Source organism: Macrotis lagotis, chromosome 2 (genome assembly GCF_037893015.1).
Source record: "Macrotis lagotis isolate mMagLag1 chromosome 2, bilby.v1.9.chrom.fasta, whole genome shotgun sequence".
Classification (NCBI taxonomy): domain Eukaryota; kingdom Metazoa; phylum Chordata; class Mammalia; order Peramelemorphia; family Peramelidae; genus Macrotis; species Macrotis lagotis.
This window is the reverse complement of record NC_133659.1, coordinates 165403332-165431117: the sequence shown is the minus strand read 5'-3', so window position 1 is coordinate 165431117 and position 27786 is coordinate 165403332. Positions and strand designations below refer to the sequence as shown.

General features: G+C 41.4%; 1 protein-coding gene across 6 annotated transcripts; it reads right to left on the bottom strand.

Moving 5' to 3' along the window:
* Positions 1-27489, bottom strand: ADAR (adenosine deaminase RNA specific). Of its 6 annotated transcripts, none has more exons than XM_074223377.1 (15): positions 27420-27489; positions 16558-17921; positions 13779-13965; positions 13056-13540; positions 12400-12541; positions 12108-12298; positions 9459-9615; positions 8828-8999; positions 5056-5149; positions 3544-3663; positions 2533-2666; positions 1799-1981; positions 1153-1265; positions 756-883; positions 1-392 (listed from the first exon to the last, which is right to left on the bottom strand). In XM_074223377.1, the coding sequence occupies exons 2-15, from the start codon at positions 17229-17231 to the stop codon at positions 152-154; spliced, it is 3021 nt and encodes a 1006-aa protein (XP_074079478.1). In that variant the 5' UTR covers positions 17232-17921; positions 27420-27489; the 3' UTR covers positions 1-151. The 6 variants fall into 6 exon arrangements, with proteins under 6 accessions (XP_074079478.1, XP_074079476.1, XP_074079475.1 ...); XM_074223375.1 differs by lacking the exon at positions 27420-27489 and adding an exon at positions 27270-27408 and having other exon boundaries at positions 1799-1978; XM_074223374.1 differs by lacking the exon at positions 27420-27489 and adding an exon at positions 27270-27407.
* Positions 27490-27786: the final 297 nt, after the last annotated feature.

The window sequence follows — 27786 nt, the reverse complement described above, 5'->3', positions numbered from 1 at the left end:
GAGGCAGGACAAATGGGAACCCAAAGCCCTAAATATTAGCAATCTTGGGTCCATTAAAATCAAAATAAAACACAACATAATAAAGAGTGCTACCACCCGCCTCCCACCCCCAACCCTGAAACACCCCAGAACAACCAGCTGACTGAGTACACTATGCATCACAGAGAGAAAAGTTCTTTTCCTCCAGAGGTTTGCTGATCCAGCTGCCGAAGCCCATGTCCTTCAGACCTTTTATGAAGTAGTGCTTGGTCACCTGGTAGTCCCGGGCAGCTTCCTTGGCTTCTTTATAGGAAACAAGCCTCAGTAGGTCCTTGCGGTTGTGATGGGCACATAACTGCTGAAACAGGCTGAACATGCTTCTTTTGGAGAGACGCGATACATCGAGTCTTGGTCTACAAAAACAAAATTACTTGGTTCGTTAGGGATTGAAAAGGTCAGTTATGGAAGTTCCCAAAGTAGAGAAACTATCAAGTAAATGGAAGGAAGCAGACTAATTCACACTAGTAATTTCGTAGAAATCTCTCTAGACCTGTCAACTTGGGATCATAGATTACATACTAGCATTGAACCTGGGAAGGACCTTAGAAATCTTCTACTTCTCTGATCCTCCCAATTCAGAGAAGGGAAATGACCATCTTTCAATCACAAAACTAGTAAATAGCAGAGCTGAGGCTTAAGCCCAGCCTGATGTCCCCTAAAGCCAACAAAGACTTAAGGAAGAGGTTTTTCCCACTTCTCCCAGTACAAACCCTTACCCATCCACTTTGCCTTTGGTGCCATCCAGGATCTCGACTTCAGTTCTATCAGACACACACCAGTTAACACTGGACTCCTTGGTTTTCCCAGTTTGCCTCGTGGAATCATATACACTGACCCTGCCCACCTACAGAAATCCAAGAGAAATAGGTCAAAAATTGACATCTCTTTCGATGGTGGGATGCAGATGCAAGGGGTCCAGGTAAAGAGGAAATGAGGAAGGGGGAATAAACCCTCTTTCAAATGAATTTCATAAAGATCTGAAGTAGTGGTGCTATTCTCCAAGGGAGGGTGGAAAGGTTCATAAGGATAAAAAGTATTTTCCCTAACTTGCTTAAGATACATGATATTTGTTGTTGACAGGGCTGTTTTAAAGGGAGGTAAAAGTTAAAGCACCTTAGGATGGTTGACAGTGTATGGGGGCTTTAGCCCTTCTCGGAATGCACTTTCTTCTTTGGCCATACGGCAGCAGATCGCTCGTGTCAGATGTCCCTGACTGTACAAGTAACCTAAGGGACAAGGAAAATATGAACACATATGTATCAACAAATCAACCAATCAAGTATTTATTAAATGCCAGCAAGAATCAGGTTTCTGCTCTGAGCATTCTTAAAAGAGAGGTAGGTACCAGGGCCAATCACAGATACATCTAGGTAGGAGAGCCTCTTCCATAAAGAGGCTCAGTTTCCCTAGCACAAACTTGGGCTAATAAAGTATTACACACATAAAGACAGCACAGAAGCAAAGACCATGTAGTATAAAGAGACACTGATACTGCATTTCTAGCTACTGGATTTCTTTAACTTATCTTGAAGGAGTGTTACTGGGCATGGCTTTATGTGGGCCCAGCTGCTTTAAAAGTTCCAATTGATTTTCTTATAACAGTAGAAAGGGCACACAGAATCAAGTAATGGGCCAATGAGTAAAGCACCCTCTGTAAATGGGTGGCCTCCTACTAACCCAGACAATGCAGAATGCCATCTGCTGGGGTCCAGGCACCACCAGCTCATAACAATCCCAGATCCCAAGCCAAGGCTCTCACCAAGAGTGACTGAGCTGAGATAAATAGGCTGCAAGAAGTGGGAGAGCATTGCCCCCTGCAGGCCAAGCACGTTCCAACGAAGAATCTTATCGCTGCAGGACATAGTGCGCAGTCTTTCTCCATGTTGGATGCCATCCCATGTTGGCAGGATGTCACTTGACTCTACTGGGATTGTACCTTCTCCTATTGAAGATGAGAGAAAGATCTAAAGGCAACTACTTCAATCCCTTTGGGGCTAGCCCAGAACCATTCCTTGATGTATATTTATGAAATCATGTCATTTTAAATTCCAAAATCCTAAAGGACAAAGGCAATCTTGTGGTGAGCACCCATCTGGGAGACTGGCTTCTGCTTTTGGTCAGAGCCTGTTTTCAAGTTCATTGGGAAGGACCCACTCTGAGGCCTTTCTCATGGACTTTGTGAGTCAATGTCCCAGACACCTGGGTCTTCTTGACCTGTGCCACCCACCTTGACTCAGACCTCTCAACATAACTCTGTTATCACCAACCATTCTTATTTATGTGTTTTCCTCCAAGCTAGGTCAGAACACACAAGATTTTTCTCTGGCTCATGCAAGTCTAGCTAGTTCTCATTTGTAAGCACTATTTTCTTGGCTGGCAGGAGCCTGTAGAGAGGGGATGTCAAGGTTTTGGATGATGAGAATAGTGATTTCCACCCATGCTCTATAATTGCTGCAGAGCCGAACTCAGGGAGGGAGAGGTACTGTGACTCACCATTTTCTACCTTGGTGCGAAGTTTGCCTTGCTTAGGATTCTCAAAGAGAGGCTGGTGCTGGGTTTCCATGTAACCCTCTGGAGGATCACTGCAGGTCTTGTCGAAGAGGGCGCCATCTCCACAAGGAGCAGTGCTGAAATACAGAGGGGGTCTGCTGGACTCAGGTTTTCTCTGTTTCTTAGGAGAATAGTTGGGAGAACACTTAGGCTCAGAGTCAGAAGTTTTGCCAGTTAGTAGCTAGGTGACCCTGCAAATCATTTCATCTCTGAACCAGTTTCCCCATCTGTAAAATGGGGATATTAATTCATGATCTACTTTCTGCACAGGATAGAGAGGATCAAATGTGATATTTAAAGGACTTTAAAATAAGATGTAACTGGGGGCTATATTATTGTTTTGTCAATATGTCTTGTCAAAGCTAATATAGAGACCTAAAGTTGCTTTTTTTTATTTGTAGTTTAGTTCCATGGGCAGATTTAAATTTCTAAGAGACAGGACTATATTTCCATTAATTCACTGTGGAGAAATCAGCAAGAGTATGAGTTTCTCAGGAATCAGAAACACCCCTTGGATTCACTGCCCATTTTGCAAGAGTGAGTGTGCATAGGCAAGGCAATAATGTGAACCCTTAGCCCTTGGATGAATGAGGGTGGGTTTCTGTTGATATGATGGATAAGTGACTCCCTGCTACTAACTAAGAAGTAGATGATTTCAACTGACCCTCACAATGACAGACAGGTCATTATGGCAGTGGTAGGTAGATGTTTTTATTATTTCCATTTTAGAGAGGAGTAAACTCAGGCTCAGTGCCTTGCCCAGGGTCTCAGAGCTGGCAGTGCTGGAGGCGAGCCATAAAGACATGCTCCTGTATCACACAGTGCTTGGGATCTCTCTCAGGTCAGTAAGCTTTCTCTAAGGACAAGGCAAACTCAGATGAAGAATAACAATAATGACAGCTAGAGAGTTTACTAGATGAATGACCAAAGGTGGGTGATCCATACCATACCAACCTGATATAGAGGTGAAAAGTCACATTCTTTTTAATTTGTAGCTTATTTCCATAAGCAAGCTCAAATATGCTGTCTTTCCAAGACGTTGGAGTACATTTCATTAACTCATGATAGAGAAACCTACAAAAGAGAAGGAAGTTAAGGAGACTGATTTTTTTTCCCCTTCAGTTTTCCTTCTTGCTTTATCTGGGACACACGGAGAGGTTTCTTCAATGCACCAAACTTTTCAGTTTGCTCTCCAGCTAAAAGAAGGCTCAGGAGGTAATAGGCAGAAATCACTTCCGATCAGAGTTTACAAAACTTGGTAAAATAGGGCAAAGCTACTTGCTTAATTTGTTATGATATTACAAATGCTCATCCTTAGAAGGACTGAAGAGAAAAATTAAAAAATGGACAGGCTAGACCTTTTTAATATGATAAAAATAGTTGGCACAGGGGGTCAGTCTGACTCATTCCTTATTCTCCAAATACCAAAAAGCCATTTAGGATTTCAAAAACAAAGCTACAAAGGTGGCTGGAAAGGTTAAGAAGTCAGGAGTAATTAGAAACACAGCTCAGGGACTCTTCAAGGCTGAATGGGTAGGGCACAGCATCTTTTCAGAGAGAGGCTGAATTATTAAGCTAAATTCAAACAGATGGTGTGGCAGTCTGTGGGTTGTAACAAAACTATTTGTTGTTGTTCAGTGGCGTCTGACTCTTTGTGACCCTGTAGACCATAGCAAATCAATACTGCTCATGGGTTTTCTTAGCAAAGATATTGGAGTAGTTTGTCATTTCCTTCTCCAGGGGATTAAGGAACAGAAAAATTAAGTGACTTGCCCAAGGTCACACAGCTAGGAAATATCTGTGGCTGGACTTGTCTTCCTGGCACTATCTTCAGAGCCACCTAGCTGCTGTTACACCAGATTATATCAAGTTAATAGCCAAACCATAGTTTAAGAAGCCAAAAGCTCAAAGTATCACTGAAAGGAGATGAGAAACAGGGATCTGGTGCAATAGAGAGTGAGCTAAGTGATCTTTCTTTTGCCCTATCACATTCTACCTTGCTCTCTGTGTGTGTGTGTGTGTGTGTGTGTGTGTGTGTCTGTGTATTTCATTCTCCTTTCCCTATTCGCACTTTTAGATTATAATCTCCTTAAGAGCAGAGGTTGTATACTACTTATAAAAAAAAACCCCAAAAAAATCCAACCAATAAATCTTATGGACATTGATTGGTATTCATTTTATACCCTGTTCCCCTTCTGTGACATTCCTTGTAACAAAGGATATCAACTGAACGGGTGGGGGGAAAAGCCATTTAGGAAGACATCTGAGTGAGTGTTCAATATTGTGCCCCTATCCACAGAGTTCCCTGGTTTTGCCTTATTTTGCATAGGACCTGCACCAGTGGTCCCAAAGGGATAGGACCAATCCAGAGGCTGGTGCATTTTCCTTTCTATCTGGGTCAAAGAAAGAAGTTCATAATAGCCGAGGCTTTGTGCTTGTGAAGTGTCTCAGCTCTACAGCACTCACCTGAGAAAGCCTCTCCGGGAGATGATTTCAGCATGGCAGTCATTGACTGTCTCCCCCTTTAGACTCAACTCTTCTCCCTTTACACAGCGATTCCCTATGATTGAGGAAAATTCCAGATGTGAAATCCAAAAGAGTAAAAATTTACAACTGGAACATCAAAAATCACCTAGTTTATCCCCTTAACTTTACAGATTAAGAAACTGAAGCCCAAGAATATTAGATAACATGTTCAAGGGGCACACAATCGTAAAAAGTTAGAGAGTTAGGGTTCAAAATTGGGTTCTCTAATGCCAAATAATAAGCTTCCCACCCTCTCCTTGAACAAAATCAACTAAACATAAATTCATAATGCTGAAACTTAAAATGTATTTCAATGTGCAAAACATTCATAATAGCCAATCTTTCCCAATCTATTTTTGCTTAACAGAGCATTTTAATGTAAATATGTATTTCTTTTTCCCCCCTACAATCTCTTCTATTTAGCAGATAATTTTAATGCCTTCCTAAATTGAATTAAAGATCATTCCATTTTCTTAGAAAGTCACGCCTGTCTAAACACATCTTAAAAAACAATTTTTGTCTATGGTTTGGTTGCATATTATATGGAATGAGGCAAGAATATAAACTGATATTCACTTCTCTCCAAAACATTAAGTAATGAATCTTTTTTTCTTCTTCAGGTTTTTGCAAGGCAAATGGGGTTAAGTGGCTTGCCCAAGGCCATACAGCTAGGTAATTATCAAGTGTCTGAGACTGGATTCGAACCTAGGTACTCCTGACTCCAAGGCCGGTGCTTTATCCACTACGCCACCTAGCCACCCTGTAATGAATCTTTTTAACCAATTTTTATTTTTCTTAGGTTTATCACACATATCTGTAGATCTGATTCTATTTCTGGGCTAGTTTGTTCCATTGATCTCTTTTTCTAGTTTTTGCAAAAATAGGTTTATAATAACATATTTTAAAGTCTAGAAAGACGAATCCAAAATTCTTTAGCACTATTCGTTCAGCCCTAGAGTCCTGTTTTGCTTGCTTTGAACCTAAATAAATTCTTCAGTTATGTGTTCAGTGTTGTTTAAGGCAATATTACAGGTGTAAATTAAAATTTAGTGAAAATGACAGCATTCTCTATGGTAATATGACCCATACAACTACAATGGGCTGGACATTTGTTAGAATGCCAGAACATATGCTTGCCAAAAAAACACTATTTTATGGAGAGCTCACACAGGACAAGTGCTCACAAGGGGGTCAGAAGAAGTGAAACCAAGACACCCTGAAGGTCTCATTGAAGAACTTTAGAATAGAATTGTACAGCATGGGAGACAGGACTGTCCAACATGGCTTGCCCTCATCAGTGGCAGAAGTGAGGCAACTCAAATGTGACATATGCATGGCCACCCCAGGTGTTCACAAGGACTATTGAGCCCAACCTGTGGTAGAACATTCCAAGCTCATATTGGCCTGATTAGGCACAGTCAGACATACTGTAATTTGTCTCAAACATAGTGATGTCATTTTGGTCTTTTTTGATAAAGGAGGACAAGAACCAACCATGACCCAACTATACACAATGAACTACTCTCCAAAATTATTAAAAGGATGTTTCTTTTGCTATTAGTCTTTTATCAGTTCATTTGAACTCAGGTCCTCCTGACTGCAGGGCTGGTGCTCTAACTACTACGCCATCTAGCTGCCCACCCCCCAAAGGCCTTTTCTGCATTTACTGCTATGATCATATAATTTTATATCTTTCCTTCTTAATGTTTCACATTATTCTTTTCTCCTAATATTGTGGCATCTTTCTGTTTTAGAATAAATTCACTGTCACAATAAATAGTTTTTAACAGTCTAAATTCTGCCATTTTGCTAATTTTTATACATTTTTACATTTATATTAATAAGACCATCCTAATAGTCTTTAAAAAAAACCAAACTTTAGATGTTTGCCAGGTTTTTATAATCAAGGACATCTATATTTGTCAAAGAATTAGAAAGCATATCATCTTTTTCTATATTTTAAGTCTACGTAAGTCCAGAAATTATTTGTTTCTTAAAGCTTAGAAAAGTAAACAACGAATCCATCCAGACCAAGTGCCCAGGATATCATAAGTAGAGAGTTTAATTATTGACTTATTTCTTCCCCTAAAATTGTATTAATTTTGTTAACTGATATTTTGTTTAAATTCTCATGCAACTGCAACAAACTAACATTTTAGATTTCTTTTGTATGTATAATTGCTTTTTTCCATTTCCAGACTTAACGTTTTCTGTTTCTTGATTCAGTTGGCTAATGGTTTGTCAATTTATTAGTCTTCTAGAGAAACTAGCTCTTAGTTTAGTTTACTAACTAAATATTTTCTTCAATTTCTACTCTGATTTTTTGTACTGTTCTTTATCTACTTTTCTTCAGACTATTATTTTGTTCCATTTCTAAAAATCTTCAGGTATAGCTATAATTCATGTAATCTCTTATTTTTTTATTAAACACTCAGTGTTATAAACTCACCACTAAGAATTGTTTCAGCTAAATTCTATAGATATTATAATATAGTATATTATAAAAGTATATTGTACTTTTAGAATAACATACTATAGTTTTTCTAATTTCTAATTTGCTGCAGTAATTGTTATATGGACCATTTTTTTGGTTTTCATGTAATTTATATATTGAGAAGCAGATGCCCTTAGATGACATAGTAAGGGGACCTTTCTACCTGTTTTCAGTCAAAGGATGAAGTGCACAGTAAGCTGAAAGTTGAAGGTCTTTTTTTCCCCATGGCTCTGTCTGGTTATTGTGTTAGTGGTCTGACATCTTTCCTCACCCTCCTTCCACTATATCTCTCGCCCTAAGTTGACCCTCCCTCTTTGCTCTACCCCTTTCACCCAGCCCAGACATGGGTGTCCTTACTCACATTCCTTTTCAGGCCCTCTGATTCCTAGGCCTGAGGCTGTACATTTTGTTTTTAAGCAACTTTGGTTCCTATTTTCTTTTTTCTTCACTCATCTAATACAGGAGAATCCAGAAAGCCTAAGTAGTTGATCCCCTTTGGGTTTTTTCTCTCTTACTTATTCCTCCTCACTAACAGCATTCTGGCAGTTATGTGTTCCCTGGCCTGGGTTCAGTCTAATATCCTCTTACAAGTCTCCAAATATAATTTTTTTCTTTTAGGTTTTTTGTAAGGCAAATGGGGTTAAGTGGCTTGCCCAAGGCCACACAGCTAGGTAATTATTAAGCATTTGAGACTGGATTTGAACCCACATACTCCTGACTCCAGGGCCAGTGCTTTATCCACTGTGCCACCTAGCTGCCCTCCAAATATAAAAATTTTTAAATAAGATTGAGGGGAATGGAGCAGGAATTATTTTCTTTGGATTCTGCAGAATCAGCCTGGATATGTAGGAAAGAAAGCATGGATGGAAATAATGCTGGATTTGGTATCAGTCTGGGTCAAATCCCCACTCTGACAAAGATAGGACCTTGGGCTAGTTATTAAACCTTTAAGTCTCAGTTTCCAAACCTGTAAAAGGATGAGATGGACTTGATCTCTAAGAAACCTTCCAAACTTTAAATCCTTTTACTATGATACTAAAATAAAGCAAGATTTCTTCTCCCCAACTTGAGAGTGCTCATGCTATTACAGATAGGTAGGTTTCTCCTTGAAAGAAAAGATGACAGAACAGCAAAGAAGAGAAAAGAAATCTTGAACTGAATGAGGTACCAGTAAAGGGAAATCCTTAGGGAAGGGGTGGGAAGAGGGGCTGTGCATACCTGTCCCAAAGCTGACCACAAGGCCCAGGTCGTCATCGCCTTTTTTCATGATGATGGCAGCTAGGATCTTGCGGCCAAGCAGGCTATGTTGAATGGGTCCAGTGAGAGAGCTGAAGCATTGGTGGCTCAGCATGGCCACCTGATCATGGAGAGTGCTACCAGTCAGAGGAAGCTGTTAAGACATGAGGTTGGCTCAGGACCACAGCTCCCCACTGGGAAGATGTTGCCCTAGTTTAATGTCTCCATCTTAAAGTCAATACAGAAAGATGAGTATTTTGAAAACAAATTATTTTTTTAACTGGAAAAGGATAATGCAGATGTCATATGATTTAAAAGAAGTTTTCAGAATACCTATATAGTATATTGTTTTTTTCCCTCATCCCCTCAAAAATTTAACTCCTAAACTATGTTTTATTTAAGGTAGTCTCTAAATCATAGAGGCAGTCTTCTGGAGGTACCCAATCTATCTGAGGATCAAGTGAAACCTCCTAGGCAGGAACCTAGGCCTCAACAGCAATCAGGAGAGGCAGCAACAAAAGCTGAATGATCCCTGGGGAATATATTACAAGGCAGATTCCCTACGAAGGTCAAACAAACACAAGAAATAACAGACCCTGATCATTGTGGATACCTCTGAAATGCCCATGCCCGCTGTGCGTCTCGCCCTCTCTGTCTCCCCAATCAGGACACGCAGGGCTGCATCAGCCGCTTCTTGCTTGCCCTGCTTCTTGCTGTGTGCACTGACAGCTGGGAACCATCGACCCCCAACTTTTGCTTGGTAAATGAATCTATAGGATTAGAAACAAATGCTGAAAGGCACTGTCAAACTGGAAAGTCCTGCAAAGTTTGGCTTTTAAGATTCTAGGCTAGGCTTTTCTAGGATTCATCAATATTAGAAATTTTCTTCCTCCAGGAAAGCAGATAAGCAACTGAGGGATTTTTCTAGGACATAGCAAGGGAAAAGGATTTGCTCATAGTCACAAAACAAGTATGTTACAAGGACTTAAATCCAGGTCTTCCTGACTTCTACTCTAACACTCTATCCACTAGAGGGACTGAGTGTCTAACAAGCATATTTGTAAACATATAAAAACAGTATTTTCAATTATTTTATCCCATTATAAGAAATAACACAGAAATAAAAAAATAAAAGTAATTGGCTTTTGATTGTATTTTAATTCTTAACACTGAAATACAGATATACAAAATATTCCAGAAATCCCTAATTCTTAAAATCAAATAAAGAAGCTATATTAAGAAGGTCTGACCTAGAAGTTGTCCATTTCAATTCACTTCAGCAAATACTTATTAAGCATCTACTAGGGCATATATATATATCCTAATCTAAAATAAACACTGACTTTTTTGACTTGACAAGGTTCTTGTAGCGCAGAAGTGGTTTTCTCTGTACAAGGTGGTTAAGTAACTCAATGGATAGAGCACCAAGAGTCAGAAGACCTGAGTTCAAATATGACCTCAGACACTAGATGAGTGATCCCGGGCATGTCATTTAAGCTTTATTTGTCTCAGTTTCTTCAACTGTAAAATGGGAATAATAATAGCGCCTACCTCTCAGGGGTTTTGGAGGATCAAATGAGATATTTATAAAGCCCTTTATAAATGCTACTTATTACAAGGTTACTGATTCATACTTGACTTCTTACTCCTTGTCTTGCCACCCATACCAGAGACCATAACCGTCTAAATCTTTCATCATTAGAGGAATTTCAACTCTTTGGTCCTGTTGACTGCTAAGTGACTATCTTTTTTAGCCTATTATTTCAAGTTAATCCTAACCAAGTTTAATCTTACTCCCAAATTGCCATGCCCTCTTGACACTTCTTTCCTCCTCATGCCACCCCTAGCTCTGTAACTACCATCAAATCACTTCTATCCTTGTCCCTGAATGGAACTGTCTTATCCACCATCTCTGTAGCTTTTTGGATCAAAGTGTCTCTTCCCTCACCACCTTCTCTGTATTTGTGAACTTACTCCTATTAGAGGGTCATCTCCTGGGGCAGCTAGGTGGCACAGTGGATAAAGTACTGGCCCTGGAGTCAGGAAGACCTGAGTTCAAAGCTGTTCTCAGACACTTAACTGTGTGACCCTTGGGCAAGTCATTTAACCCCACCCAAACAAAAAGGTCATCTCCCAAAGGTCAAGGGGCCACCTGTGCTTCTGTCTTTATACGTTCAGCACATAGTAAGCTTTTAGTGCTAGTTATTCATCTGTCCTTTCCCCAAAGGGGACAAAGAAACCATTTGATGAAATGTCTGAAGGACCAGAAGTCAACAAAGGTAAAAGGTTAATAAGAGTATGAAGAAAAATTTTTATTTTTACTTTTCCAAAACTTTGCTATGTGTTTGCACATGTGCAGTCACAACCATTAATAGTGAAATCCCCAAATAAAGTAGAAAAGTAGAGATTCCAGCTACTGAGAATTTCCAATGATGGAGATGGATATGGGGCTGGCTGGTAGGGGCAGCAACCGCCCTGCCAATTCACCACTAGGCTCTAATTTAATGATTAGATATCCTTCCTTTTGACAATCTACAGACTAAAATGATTCCATGGCATTGTAATTTAAACAGTCCAAGTTGTAGAATGAGCAAATGCAGCAGGAGAACTGTGGATAGGAAGCCTGAAGGACCAATTGTTCAATTTCATTAAATACCAAAAGAAATGGGATCAATGTTTTGCATGAGGAATTGAAATTAAAGGCTATTAAACAATGTAATGGGGTTAAACTGGATTAGCAATAACAACACCTGGTTTAACAAACTTTACTTCCTTGAGTTTCACAACACTTCTGCTGAGAAGTAATTTTCTATGCATGTTCAATGGGAATGGACAGATTCTCACTAAAATGTGTCCCTGCCTGAAGGGGTGATCTCTCTCTCTTTTTAAGTGACTAGCCCAAGGTCACACAGCTAGGTAATTACTAAGTATATGAGGTCACATTTGAACTCAGGTCCTCCTGACTCCAGGGCCGGTGGTCTATTCACTGTGCCACCTAGCTGCCCCTAGGGTTATCTCTTTTAAAGTTTCTTTCCATCTGAAAGGTAGGAATCAAAGGGGCATGTGGCTATTTTCAAGGCTGTTCTAACACTTCCTCAGATTAAAATGCCAAGTCTAAAATCTATTAGAGAAAAGAGACAAATGTTCCTTCTTTCTCAGGAAGTTTCATACTCTTTCCTTCTCAGAGAAAGTCTTTCTTGGCTAGATACTGTAGACACTCTTAGGCAGGTGGGGATTAATGCAAGAACCTCAGAATACTCACTTGGGCTCATGGGGAGGTCCAGACTGGTCTACCAACTTGAATTCTGCAGCAAAGCCATTGGATCGGGCATATTCAAATAGGCCACTGACAGGGTTGGCATTTAGGTATTTAATAAGGTCCCCAATCTTCCTTGCCCTGTTGACTGTTGGTTCTCCTAAGCCAGAAGAATCACTAAAGTAGTCTGTGCTTGTCTGGAAAAAAAAATTAAACAAAAGAGACTCATCAATGCTGGCAGGTCTTAGCAGGGAAAGAGAAGCCCTCTGAGGGACCAAATAATTTTAAGTATATATACCTGCCTGGTCCAAGTGTTCAGGCTAGGATCTCCACAGAGAGCCTTCACAGCCACCTCAGCTGCCATCTGCTTTGCTGCCTTTTTGCTATTGGCCATCATGGTTGGAAACGTCTGACTCCCCATCTTTACACAGTATTTAAACCTGGAATGTAGTCCAATAGAAAATCAAAACGTTTTGAGGGAAGAAATACAGCTTAGACCTCTTGGGTCTGTCAGTCTTCAGACAACTAGTTCCTTAACTTAAATGCCATTAAGTTTCAAGATCTACCTTTTTTTTCTATTTGTAGGTCTAAATATTGTCCTGGTAAGTGTTTCTTCCTAATATGCAGAGGTCCATTTTGCTACCTCTTTCCCTAGTTCCAATGACTTCTATTTCCTGTATTGCTCTAATCCTTAACGCTTGTTTTTAATCACCAAATTCCTCAGTCTCTTATTCCCCCCCCCCCCCATTAGCAGGAATCCTGTCATTGAGACCCCTCATTTTGCTCTTCCCCATTCTGAAAAAGATCACCCCAATAAATGAAGCAATCCTTCTTTGGAAGGACCTAAGGAAAGCCTTGCTCACTGTTGTAGTTAATTTAGAAAAGGAGGTAGCTATTCTCCCTAGTTCCATGCTGGAAGCCCCATCTACAATTTCCAAGAACAATGTGACATACTTGGGGTCATGAGCTGGGCCTTCCTGGGATATGAGGAGGAATTCACAGGTGCTCCCGGATTTTTGCACATGCTCCATCAACACACTTATGGGGTTCTTCCCAAAAAGAATCGTTGAGGGACTGATGGGACAGGGCTCAGACTCTGGAGCTAGAGTTGGAGCTGGAGCTGGAGCTGGAACTGGAGCTGAAACTGGAGCTGGAGACGAAACTGGAGCTGGAGACGAAACTGGAGCTGGAGTTGGAATTGGAGCTGGAACTGGAATTGGAGGTGGAGCTAGAACTGGAGGTGGAATTGGAGCTGGAGGTGGAGCTGGAGCTGGAGCAGGAGCACGAGCTGGAGCTGGAGCACGAGCTGGAGCTGGAGCAGGAGCACAAACAGGAGCAGGAGCAGGAGCAGGAGCACGAGCAGGAGCACGAGTAGGAGCAGGAGCAGGAGCAGGAGCAGGAGCAGGAGCTGGAGCTGGAGCTGGAGCTGGAGCTGAAGGCTTATACAACATAAGAAAAAGGATTAGGAACTTCATGACTACAGCATCCAATACAAGAGTTAGATAAGAAAAGACAGGGTAGAATGTTAGAATGCTTAAGTTACAGTTAAAAACATGAAAAGCTAGTCTAGGGCTCTTTATGCCAGGGGGGCAGGCAGGGGTGTGGTCTGAAAAGGCAATAGAAAGTATCTGTCTTGGATGAGACAAGAGCTACCTCCTAGGAAGGCAGAGTCCTTACCTTTTCTTTCTCTGGTCTTTCCTCCACAGGTTGAGGTAGCTCTGACGAGAGCAATTCCTCATGGGCTCCTGCCTCTTTAAAAAGGATTGTCATGGCTTTTGCAGCAGCATCTTGCCTGGCCAGTTTCTTGCTGCCAGCTTCTGCTGGAGGGAACCGTCGGCCACTGATCACAGCCTGGTATTTAAATCTTTGTGGAAAGTAATTAAATTTATGAATGCTCACCTGAGCTGATTCTCCTCTCTTCTTCCCTCCCTTCAGTCCCAGTATTTCTGGGTGGGGCCATTCCTCTACATAGAGTTCATCACCTGGGAATTTTCTAAGCAAATGGGGCTTCTAACTCTATGTATGAAGATGGAAAAGGGGCACAGGAAATTTTTGACTAGTTATGCGTGACTCCTTGAACAAGACAGTTAACCTTTCTGGGGAATTGCACTAGAAGATCTCTGAAGTCTTTTTCAAATCTAAGATCCTAAGATCACATGGACTTGTGACCAGAGTGCCTATACCTGAGTTGACTTCCCTGGAGACAAGCCCATGTCTCTGCAGAGACTGCAGACTGGTTTGATGGGTGTCTAGAGCAACCACCACTACAAAAAAGTGCTGGGGATCTATCAACAGAGGTTCCTGTCTCGAGGGTTGGAAGGCCAGCATGTCTAACCCCTTCAGCAACAGGATGTGAACCCAAGTCCATGACACAATGCCATTCCTGTTTCCACATTTTCCATGGTCCTTTTCAGTTCCCAGAGAGAAGTTAATATCTTCTGAAGCCCAAGACCATGATCTCCACACACCAGATAAGGTCCTAAACACACAAGCTGCCATGGGAACTGGGGGTCTGAGTGATCTCCTTTTGGTCTTTGAAGCCTTACAACATGAATCTCCATCTGTCCCAGTATTAAGCTTGAAATCAATAGTGGCTTCCCCTGGGTCCTTCTTATGGGTCCTCCAACACATCAATGCATTTATTTTAGATTACATCTCTTTCCAAGGTGACTGAATCAACCCACAGAGAGCCCCAACTGACTTGGGTATTAGAGATCTGTTCAACTTTCTGCTCAAATGGAGAATTTATTGTCTCCTGACTTAAAGGAAAATGGCATTAATGTGTCTTACAAATAGAACCCAAGGAAAGGTGTATCAGAAACCCTAACGCTACTTTATTAGTAGTGTTAGGGGTGAGGTAGTAAGGAGGAGGAAGATACCTTTTTTCCTCATACCAAGAGAAACAGACTTTGCCCTAAAAAAGGGAACGAAGATGGGATACTTTTCCTTGCCTCTTTGTTATTTTGACTAGCCACCTCTTAAAATGTCTAGAATAAGAAATTTTCTCTTGAGGATAAACAGCACTACTGTTTACTTTCAACTTCATTGAATTAATCAATATAGGGGGGAAAACCCTGACTGAGATTAGGGTCTAAGGAAATAGCTTTGGGGAATCAAAAAAAAAAAGTCAACTCCTTAGTGTGGTTCTGCTTAACTAGTCCTCACCAAACTCCCAGTATCCCTCTGCCACAACCCGTCATTCTTCTCTAGGTCCTCCAGCTTTTTTTCCCACTTCATTCATCCACCTTATTAAGAATCTTTTTCAGGTAGGAACTATCCCAAAGATTGCCACAGGCTTGGTCTCTGAAACATTTTGCTGTTTTACATGTAAGGGGCAAATCTATTTTCAGTAGATTAAATGTAGCAGGAAGGACATTCATTTGTGTAAAGGAGGTAAGTACAAACAGAATTGCCCCCTTCTGACTCAACGACAACTGGGGCATACTCTTCTTAATGAAGGATACTTGACTTTTCTGGAGTGGACCTGGCAAAAGGCTGGACCTCCTGACAATTAGCAGCACAATTAATTTTAACTTTGTCCAAAACCTGCCTCATTCCTTAAATGACAGTTTTATTATTACAAAGCACATAGACATAAGCTTGGTTTGGGGAATAAATATAGCCAGCTTGCCATCATCGATGGCCCTGGGAGTCAAATAAATCAATGAAACCTAATAACTTCCATACCAGCTTTTTTTTTTGCAAGGAATGGGGTTAAGTGACTTGCCCAAGGTCACACAATCAGGCAATCATTAAGTGACTGAGGTCGAATTTGAACTCAGGTCCTACTGACTCCAGGGCTGGTGCTCTATCCCACTAGCTGCTCCATAAGCTTTCTTTTATCCAAAGATTCAATGTCTTTTTTAATTAGAGAAGCAGATTTGAGATTTATTTCTTTTCGATCTCTAACATACTGGACTGACAATGAAATGGCAAAAAGGGAGTAGGAAAAGGCATGACAAATTAATAATTAAGGGTTGAATGTGAGTATGAGCCTAACTTTCATTTTTTTTTTTTTTTAGGTTTTTACAAGGCAAATGGGGTTAAGTGGCTTGCCCAAGGCCACAGCTAGGTGATTATTAAGTGTCTGAGGCTGGATTTGAACCTAGATACTCCTAACTCCAGGGCCAGTGCTCTATCCATTGCACCACCTAGCTGCCCCACCTAACTTTCATTCTACAAAGATTATGCAGCTAGGTGGCCCAGTGGATCAAGATTTAAGAGGCAGAAGGACCCAAATTCAAATCCACCTCCTCCAGGCAATTATTGCCTATTTGGCCAAGAGCATATTAACTTCTGTATGCTTAATTCTGTCACCTATAAAATGGGAATGATTTTAGTACCTATCTCCTAGAGCTGTTGTAAAGATAAAATGAGAAGTTGTTAAGATGCTTTGCAAACTTTAGGGCATCATGTAAATATTAAGCCATTATTTTTTTCCTGTATTGTCTCTTACCGGGGTTCGTGTGATGGGCCACTCTGCTCTAAGAGCATGAACTCACAGGTCTGGCAAGTGAACTGAGCATATTCTAACAGCCCACTGATTGGATTCTTCTGTCGGCAAGCTGTTAGTTTCTTAATAGCAGTGAACTGTGATGAGGCACCAAAACGGGCCATGTAGTTGGGTAGATCCACTACAGTGTGCAGGTCATCTCCCTGCTTAATACTATTTAAATCATCTGGGATGTCATCTGTGGCCCACTGACCATTTTCAGCCCTCATATATGAGAAGTCATTGTCTTGAAGTGAGTGTTCCTCAAACAATCCTGGGTCAGCCATAAAGTCATCCTCTGAAGGCTGATGTCCATTCTCAACATTCTCTTCTTCTCTCCCAGTGGTGGTAATATCTGAGTTATCTAGATCAAATCCAATATCTATATGGGATACAAGGTTAAATACTGGGATATTTTCATTTTTTTTAAGTTGCATCCTCTCTCGCTTTTTAGCTGTTAGTGACCACTTGGGAGAAGTGAATCCTTCTCTTCGAACATCTCCCTGCCTTTCCAAGTCAAAGAGTAAGGTATTTACATCTCGGGCTTTAGTGAGGCCAATGTTTTTGGCCAAGTTCAGGGCAGAGGAATCTGAAACATCAAATAAGTAGGCACAGATTTTCTCCTTGATATCAGCCATGTTGACAAAACTAAGTGGATCCGAGTCAGGTATGAAACTTTTGTCTTTCACGTCTGAACTGGGGCTTTTGTTTGGACCCTTTCTGGCACCTTGTCTCACAAATTGGTTAGATTGTTCCCAAGCATGGAATGGGGTTGGGAGTCTCCAGCCAGGGGGTGTACCTTCTTCCCTGTATAACTTTCCCTGTTTCAACAGATGGTATAAAACTCGATTTACTTCCTTCTTTTGGACCCCAAGTTTCTTGGCAAGGTCATATACTGTAGCAAATTGTCCTTCCCCAAGTTCCCCTAAAAGTTTCAAAATCCTTTGTTCCTGATCGTGACTGATAGAAAGCTGTTGGAAATTGGAGGCAAGTTTAACCACACTTTGCCTTGATGTGGTTCTGCCTCTTGGGGAAGGTGAGCCTTTCCAGGGGGAGGAACTGCTAGGAGGTGGCCTTAAAATATTCCAATTCCCAGGCTGCCTCACACCAACAGGTGAACCTGAAAAGCTTGGCCTCTCCCTGGTCAGAGAAGATGTTGATGCCTGCTCTCTGATCAGGGGCACTTCTAGGAGCTGTCCCCTCAGGAATTCTATCTGTTGATTTCGGAATCTTTCGGGAAAGAATCCCTGCCCCGGCTGCTGATGTCTGGGTTTGCCGTGATCATAGCCTTGTATCTGATGGTGACGGTATCTGTCGAGGGAACAACCCTGCAGGACAAGAGGATGGCGAAAAAAGGGAAGATTAGAACAGCACCAGTGAGGCTGTGTGTGTGTGTGTGTGTTTGTGTGTGTGTGTGTGTGTGTATGAGCGCTCCTGACACCAGCCTCTGCCTGAAGCAGCACCACTGTTCAGAGTGTGCTGCTGGAATGCAAGCAAGACTCTGGGCTTCTGTGTCCCAGGAGATAGATAGCTGGGATCAACTCGCCCACCTCACAGTTGCTGCACAGAGGCCTGCCAAAGGGAAGATAGAAAAGGGTGGGGTTGGGGGGAGGGGAAGAGAGAGAGGTAGAGAAGAAAATAAAAATAGGACTTCAGATTTGAATCCCCGGCTTCCCCCAAACAAAGAGATTCTAGAATCAAAATGAGGGCCCTATACAAAAGATCTTACTACCATGAGGCTTCTGTATGGTAGATAGGTCATGACACACATCAATTTCACCAGAACCCCCCAAAACTAACGGAGGCTGCATTCTAAAACTATAAATGAAAAGCAATCAGAAACATCAGTTATCCATAGGAAATTTTTCCTTCTCTCTACATCTATTATACTCTTATTATTGAAGCAGTCATATATTTTCTTGATGTTTTGGTAGCACATATTAATACTATCTGGGAATAGAGGTCTGAGTACAAGTCTCTCCAGTTAGAAAATAGACATTTATAGCAAATCAGACAGCTCCCAGCCTCACTTTAAATCCCCAGAAGGCTGAATAACAGCTCTCCAGATGTAAGCTGTTTACTACACTTTGATAAATTTTGGAAGTGAGACATATTTGAAAATGGAGAAGTTTAGTTCTTTAAAGCACTTTTTAGTTTTTAAAAAATCCTAAAAACCAAAATCATTATTTTCAAAGGAGAAAAACTGCCTGGATAGATTCAGGATGGGGGTGAAGGCAGGAAAAATGGAATTCAATAATACTTATTCTTGAACCTCTCAACACCTTCATATTCATACTGCCCATCCATCTCATGTGGGCCTTCATTAAGAATCTACTCTAAACCCTGGCTTATTAATTGTACTTTTTTTAGGTTTTTTTTTTTTGCAAAGCAATGTGATTAAATGGCTTGCCCAAGGCCACACAGCTAGGTAATTATTAAGTGTCTGAGGCTGAATCTGAACTTTAAAAATTGTATTTTTAAAAAATGTTTAGGATTACGTAATATATGTGTGACCTGGGGCAGATCACTTTACATCTCAGGGACCTATTATTTTCAACTGTAAAATGATGCATCAAATCATTTAAAATGGACCTAATTGAGCTTATTAGATCTATTGGAAAAAAAAACAAACCTAACCCCCCCCCAACTCATCCAATTTGTTAAAAAAATCTTAAATTCGAAAGTTCACTCTTGTATATTGTAAAACAAGGGAGCTGGATTATGTGCTTTCCAGCTCTAAAGTTCTGATTCTAAAATTGATTGTTCCAACAGAGCTAGGTCTCCCTGGTGGAAAGGAGAATACATTCTTTAAATCACTACCTTTCTGTGAAAAACCTTGTGATGAGGCGGTGGTAGGGTTCAGATAGTAAAGACTGTTTCCTTGACTGCTGAAAGTGGCAAGGTATGAACTGGAAGAATACATAGGGATCCTTTAGTAGCCAGTCAACGTATTGGCTGGAGAAGCAATATTCTAAATTCTCAACATTTGAGCTTCACATTAGGTCCAAAACAGTCACAGGGCTCCTGTAGAAGTTAGTTAATAATCAGAAGCTGCCCTTACCTGAAGTTTGTCCATACCGATGAGCATAATTCATCTCACTTATTTGAGCACAAGAAAAGAAACTCCCGTGGTGAAAACTAATCCATTAACTATAGGAAAACTTCCCTCTAGAGAAGGAGAAAGGAGCTACGGGTGACAGACAGTAAGACTCCAAAGGCTAGTTCTTTGATTCATATAATAACTCTTGAAGTCTAACATCCCTGTTTAAAAGTAAAGAGGAATAACTTTGATAGCATGAAAATAAAACATCTTCCCTTGATCCTAGGGAGACAACACAGCTTGCAGACTTAAAATGGCTCCAGTTAAGTTTCACTTTCATTTACCAGAAGCACTTCCTCCACAGAAAAGCTCAGATCCACCTAGAGGTGGTGTTAAAGCAAATCCCGGCCAGAGGTATCCAGTTTCACTGTAAACAAATCTCCAATGCTTTCAAAGAATGCACAAATGAATGCTATCGAAGATGACACCCCCCCCCCCTCTGGAAAACTCACTACAAAAAACCAGCTCCATAGCCCTCAGGATTTTCTTCACATGAAAGTTACAGGATTATACTTGATAAAAAACAAAAACAAAGAGTTATGCAAATTACATCTAAAACTGGGAGTTTCCTACTAGAATCTCAATAATTTAGCCTGGGAGGTCTGGGGTAGGAAGGTTCAGAGGGGGACTAGAAGAATAAGGAAAAAAGTTTCTCTAAAATTAGTGAAAAGTTACCCCCAAATAGTTTTTATTACCTTTAAGAATCTTATATATGATAAACAAAATAATGAATATTGACAAATAAAGCATTGAAAAAACTACACTTCAAATTAAGTTCACATTTTATAAAGATACCATACTTTATCACTGATTTTGACTTTTTTTTTCCCTGTAAGAATCATGTGAGAGGCAGTATGGCAGAGCTGGCTTTGGAGTCAGTAAGACCAGAGTCAAGTCTTATTTTTTTTAATTTTAATTTTTCCCAATTACATGTTAGATAGTTTTCAATGTTCATTTTTTGTAAAATTTTCTCCCTCCCACCTTTCCCTCCCCCTCCCTAAGATAACGAGTAGTCAAATGACTAACAAGTTAAACATGCAATCATATTACACATTTCCATATTAGTCATGCTGTGAAAGAAGAATCAGAACAAAAGGGAAAAAACCACTAGAAAGAAAAAACAAAAACAAAATGAAAATAGTATGCTCAGAACTGCATTCAGATTCCATAGTTCTCTGAATGTGAATGGCATTTTCTATCACTAGTCAAGTCCAACTTCTGACAAATATCAACTGTGCAACTGTGGGTAAGTCTTCAACTTTCAGTTTTCCAAGTAACTTCTAAAAATAAAAATTGTCAAGTACATTGGAAGGGGGGTTTATCTCACTAGGTGTTCCCTATATCAATAAAATCATAAGTCTAGTCCCTTCCCATGAGTCATGAACCCAGAATTATCTCAAATATCAAATTAATGGGGCCCAAGGTAGTACATTTTTGCTGTTGTGAAATTGGTTCAATGAGAGGATAGTTGTTCTATTGGTAGTGTTGAATCTTTAAAAATGGAGGAAGCCTCCCCCCCAGCACATCTCTATGCTGTTCTTTTTTTTTATAATTTTTTTTTTAGGTTTTTGGCAAGGCAAATGGGGTTAAGTGGCTTGCCCAAGGTCACACAGCTAGGTAATTATTAAGTGTCTGAGACCGGATTTGAACCCAGGTACTCCTGACTCCAAGGCTGGTGCTTTATCCACTATGCCACCTAGCAGGCCCTCTTGTGCTGTTCTTAATGGAGGCCATGGGCAAGTCACAAAGGAGGAACAAGGCCCAGAGAAGCCTCAATCTGTCTGGCGGGAATACAAGAATTGATGAGCTCACAGACCCATGGGACTGCAGAGGAGAAGTGAGGGGTCCTTACTCCAAAGAGAAAATGTAAATTGTTTTAAAGATCAGGCCTGACTGTTCACAGGACTGAAGACTTAAAGTTTCAGGAGCACTTGGGTGGGGTGGGGGTGGGGGGTTCATTTAAGTACAATATCCTCATTTTATAGCTAAGAAACCTGAGTCTCAGTGAGACTAAGACACTTCTTCAAGGTCAAAAGACACAACCCCATTCACTATACATCTCTTTTCCACTTTTCACTCCAAGGGTGCACTGCATGGAGAGACTATATATCTGCTCCAGTTTTTTTTGTCAAATAGTTCTCTTTCAAGATGAATTTAAATCCCCATCTCAGTAAAATAGGTCCTACCTCACTCCTGCTCTTCAGCTTAAATAACCTCAGTTTTTTAAGCCCACAAACGATTAATTCCAGTAGGTCTATCCAACACTATAGCCATTACCCTTTGATTTAACACAGTATGCAATAATAAAACATTCAGTGGTTTCTTCCCTAAACAAAAGATCAGTTTAGGCACTGAAACAGGAAGATGAATAGCTCTGGGTCATTTAATTTTAGCAGCTCAAGTTACTGCAGTCAGTCTTATTCATGATCATTTTACTTCCTCAGGTAGAGAATGGTGATAGAAAACTCTTGTTACCCCAGCCTACAGGTATGCCAGGTTCCAGTTAAAATAATCCTAAAACCTTCCTCCTGTCCCCTTTAAGTCTTTATGTTATCCTCTTTGTCTTATGCCTGGAATATCTTCCTCCTCTTCCCTTACTGAAATCCTTTTAACCTCCATCGTTTAAAGTTCACTTCAAATATCACCTCCTCCTCCAAGTTGCCAGAAGCCCAGATCTCACCCAGCACACTGTTTTACACCTTTCAGATACACTTACCATGTAATACTGTGCCTTTCCTTTATCCAAGTTCAGTCCTTTTCCTCCTCCTTCACCCTCAGACTATGGAGCCTACTCTTGTCCAAATGCTGTGATTGGTCCAGCACAATGCTCTGGGGCTACCTGTTGAGCAGAGTCAGTGACTCTTCCTGGCAGCCCCATCCCTATGACAGGGGCTTGTCACACCGTGCCACACAGGCTTGGTTTTATGTCTGTGCCAGATACAGACATTAAAAAGATGGTGGAGAACTCAACCATCTGAACTTGCATTCCCTTTCCCTTGGTTCTCTCCCTTGGAGGAGGTCAGGTCTTCCCTGTAACAGCTTTACACACTGCCATGCACTTTAATTTGAGTCCCTACTGATGGATTTCTGGCCAGTCTATCTATTTGCAAGGCTCACAAATTTTGGCTCCAGAAGTCTAGATGACTCTGTTTCCAACCAATCAATAAACATTTAGAGGAAAAGACTGACAGATTGCATTGTACCAGTTTTCAACTTCATAAATGTATTAAGGGGCTTTATAAGGGTTTTGACAGATGTTCTAAAAAGGCTCAAAAAGAGAGAGAAAACGAGTGCATCTGGCCAAGGAATTTCTTGGTATAAATGCAAAGTAAGCAAAAGCCCAGGGTCAGGACTCCTGTTCCAGAGGCCTGTAAGAAGTTCAGTAGGAGAAGTGAAGGCTCCATTTTTCACCTGCTATTGGGCAGTTCTGGGTTGGGAATCAGGAAAGCCTGAGTTTAAATTATGCCTGAGACACTTGGCAACTACTCTAAATGACATGTGACATGTAAAATAAAGCTCTTAGACTCAGTTTCTTCATCTATAAAATGAAGATAATAATAGCAGCTACACCACTGGGTTGTTCTGAAGCTCAAATAAGATAAATTTTTAAAATTAAATTTTTTTTTTAGGTTTTTACAAGGCAATGGGATAAAGTGGCTTGCCCAAGGCCAAGTAGCTAGGTAATTATTTGAACTCAGGTACTCCTGACTCCAGGGCTGGTGCTCCATCCACTGTGCCACCTAGCTGCCCCTAAAATTAATTTTTAATAAGTATTTATTAGCTGTCTACTATGTGCCAGGGACTGTCTTAAACATTTTACTATTTATCTACCTATCTATCTATCTATCTATCTATCTATCTATCTATCTATCTAATGTTAGCTATTACCATTATTATTATTATCTATTAACACAATAAAGGAAAAGGAGCAATCAAAAACACATGAGCAAGAGTAATGAAACAAATGATTTTAATTTCTCCTAAGACTGTGCCAAAAGTAATTGATATCATGACAACCTGTTGTTTTGGATTTATTAAATCCTCCTCTAGCTGAGGATGGAAGTTCCAGCCTGTCCAAAAGGCTGAAAACTTAAAACTGTATGGAGTTTATAGGAAGTTGATCTCTTATTTTAGTCCTGTTAAAAATATATATAATAAGAGAGTGAAATTTCAGAAATATTCAAACTTCAAGGTCATACTTGAAACCCAGGGGGCAGGAGAAGATTATTAGGAAACAATATAAAGGCTTTAATAAAATTCCATCTTACTGCTATCCAGTAAGGAGTTTGTGTGTGTGTGTGTGTGTGTGTGTGTGTGTGTGCGTGCGCGCGCGCACACGTGTATGGTGAAGAAGCTCAGGTAGTTAATGAAAAGCTGTATAGCATGTTAACAGATTGTTGCAGGACAATTTAGAGGATCAAATATTAATAATAGGAAGCAGAGAATGGAGAAGATTGGTTAATAGGGCAATGGACACTGGGTATAGAACTGCAGAGGGATTACTGATCCCTTTATTCCCCTAGTGCTTTAAAATAAGAACAGCTTATTGTAAAAACCATTTTGGAAAGAGTGAGGGGACTCAAATCCTTCAGGGTTGTTGTGAGGCTTAATTGAAATAAGGACTGGAAAATTCTTTTATAAATCATGATAAACAATCTATAGTCTCATTATGAATCTCAATTAGATGGCTGGGGCCCAGACAGAAATTTTCATACAATTTGATTAAATCAAATCTAACTTGTAGGAATTTTTAAATGATTTGACTGAAATCGAACCTTTTCAATCATTATCCCACTCAAATGCATAATATAACTACAGTTTACTGCACCAGCAACCCTTCCCTCAAACAAACAAACAATCCTCTGAGCCACAATCCTGCTCACCTAGACAGTTCACTGACCCTTCAGTTAAACACAAATGCCCCAAAAGGAGAGCTACTAGCATCAGGATCAATGGTTTTAGCTGCATTGTACCTCAACCTTCCTAAAATGTATGTCTAGCTTAAGGTGCTTGCTTTTCCCAAGGGGTACCAAGTGAAATACACCATTCAGATCAACCAAGAATAATTAACAGTCTCTTATCTAATAATTTAATCTTATTATTTTCTCAGATTACTTCAGGCATATCAGAAATGGAACCATAAGACTGAAAGACAACCCCCTCCCCCATAAATATCAAAACTGCACAATCACCTAGCTCTTCCCAAATTAATGTTAATTGGCTGCCACTCCCAAATGTAACCAGTTTGTTGCATGGGAATTATCTCTACTAACTTGGTCTATGATTTAGAAGATAAATGCTAAGGAATAAATAGCTTGGTGCAGCAGAGATTAAATGACTTGTCCAGGTTCCTCAGTTAATGAGTGTCTGAGGGTGGGTTTGAACCCAGATCTTCCATCATCCAAACCCAGAACTATCTTTGCTATTTATACTCTCTTTTTTAAAAAATAAGTTTTTATTGATGCCTTTTTTTTTACATGTGTGTAGTTATTCCCTGTATCCCTCACTTACCCCTCAAGGAGAGTCATTCCACATAACAAACATTTTCTAACAAATTCAATGATTAGGTGGGTACTTTTTGTATCCAAATGGTCATTAGATGTTAACAAGAAAACTTAATCCAAAGCAGTTTCATTCATTATAGTCTAAATAAATCTAACAGATACTATACTAAAATAAGTCACCCTCTATCTCTGAAGATCACTGAAGAACTCCAGTGCTGTCAAACACCAAGTTCTCTTTCTTATTAAAAAATCAAAAATAAAATTAAAAAAGGCCATTTTTGAAGTGAAGCACATTCTTCTCTTTCCCCACACAATTTTAGGTCAGCAAATTCTTCTGTTTTGAAAAGGTGCTCTCCTTACTGTTAAAATAACAACTTAGGGCAAAACATATGAAGAAAGATCATTCATTTATTCAATAAGCATTTAAATGGTTAGTGTTAGCTGCAGTGGCCACTGGCCTAAGTTTGAAGTCTTTGTGACACATAAGTCACCATAAGTCATTTGGGCCTCATTTTCCACCTCTATAAAATAAGGCTTCTCCCCTCCCTTCAGCTTAAAATATGGATACTAAGAACTAAGAACACCTCTATCCTAATAAATAAAATAAGGCTAGTAAAGGATTTACTGAAAACAGCAGATTTCTAAATTTAAAGGCCTTGGGCTTCAGTGGTCAATATACTAGGTCTTTATGTTTGTGTATCTCTAAATTTCCTTTATAAGAGGTACTGGACTGGGATCATAAGGTCATAGATTCTAGAGTCATAAGGTATCCTTTGGGTAGTCCAAGCTAACTGCTTCTTCATTTTTACAGATGAAACTTAGAATGGTTAATTGACTTGTCACACAGGGTAGTACCAGAGGATCTGAACCCCAGATCCAGAGCTCTTTCAGTGTCCCACAAAGGCTGAGCCATTAACCAAGATGCACAATCTTTGGCAAACCACTACCCCTTTGTGGTTTCTTTCTCTGAAAAATGAGGGTGCTGAAATGCCAATTAATCATCATGATGCTGTCCAAAAATCTCAACCCAAACAGATTCATTCAAAATAGTCCAAACCTAACAGATGGTATACTAAAATAAGCTCATCTATAAAAGTTTATGAATAATTAATAATTCTATCTCTGTAGATCATTACATTAAATTCACCTTTTTTTTTTTTAGCCTGCATTCAAGCATAGTGTAAAGAACACTCCATTTGGAGGTAGAAATCTTGGGTTCCAAAATCCCCTCTGTTCCGTATTTGTGCTTACAAGTCAAAAAACTGTCCCAGTCTCAGTGTCTGTAAAAAGAGGGGTGGGGGTGGACTTCATGCTGTAAACTCCTTTTTTCTCTAAGGTTCTATGGGCTCAAGGGTAGAGTTAATGACAGGTCCATTTTTTTTTCCTCCGGTCCCTTCTGAATTTTTTTATTCCACCTCATATCTGGAGCAAAATGTCTGGAGAGAAGCATAAGCAAGATTGTGGAAAGTTGTTTTTCTTTTTGAATAATAATAAAGTTCATGAGTCTTCAAAGGAGGGGAAGAAGGCTGTTTTAGTGGGGGGGGGGGGGTCATGGAACAATTAGCAGCAATTAGCCTGACACGAGTCCCACAATTCAGCGCTTCCTGCTCTTTAAGACACATACGTGCCCGCAATCCCGCCTGGTCCTGGCCTGCCAGCCTCCATCATCAGCCAACAAATCACAGCCCCGGACTGGTCCCGGGGAGTCTCCTCCCCCATCGCCGGCTGCAAGGGTCTGGCTGCATCCTCCGGCATCCTCCGCCCCTCCCCGCCCGGTCTCATCGGAGCCGGGGATGCTGTCGCCCCCCTCGGCTCCCCTCGGCCTCCGCCTCCCGCCGCCCCTGCGGGGCCCAGCCGGGCCCCGGGGCTCCTCCAGCCGCCCTCGGGAGGCGCCGAACCCAGGCCGGCGGGGGACGGCAGGGGAGGGCGGCCGAGCGCGGCCGGCGCGCGCGTGCGCGGGGAGCGCCCCCCCTGCGGGAGGCGGCCCGCGGCCTCCGGGGGCGGGGTGGCCTCGCGGCGGGGCCCGCAGCCTCGCTCCCCCACCTCCTCCCCCCTTCCCCCCGACAACTCACCCATCGCGCGCTCACAGGTGCGCGCTCCCCCATCCGCCACAGTCAAGAGCGACGGCGGCGGGCACCTCGGTGTCCGGGTCCAGGAAGCTGGCGGTGGTAGAAGAGGAGGAGAGGGGGGCGGAGGGAGGAGGAGGAGAAGAAGGCGCTTACCCCGTCTTCCAATTCGGCAGGAGCCCGAGTCCGCGGCTGCAGCGGGTCGGAGGGCCGCCAGCTCCCACCCCCCCACCCCGACCCCCACTACGTCTCCCTCTCTCCCTTCTTCGGGCGAGAATCAATGGTCCGGTCGCGCGCTGCTGACGTCACGGCGCCGCGCGGGGGCGGAGAGCAGGCTCACGTGACTTCGCCTCCGGCCCGGGCTCCGGGGTTTTGTTCCCGGGGAGGAGGGGGAGGGGGCGGGGCGGCGAGACGGGGCCCTTCCCTCGGCCCTCGGGCCGCCCACCCCTCGCCTTTCTCCTCGCCTGTCATTCGGCTGAAGCGCCCCAGCTCGGCCGGCCCTCGGCGCCCCCCTGCCCTCCTC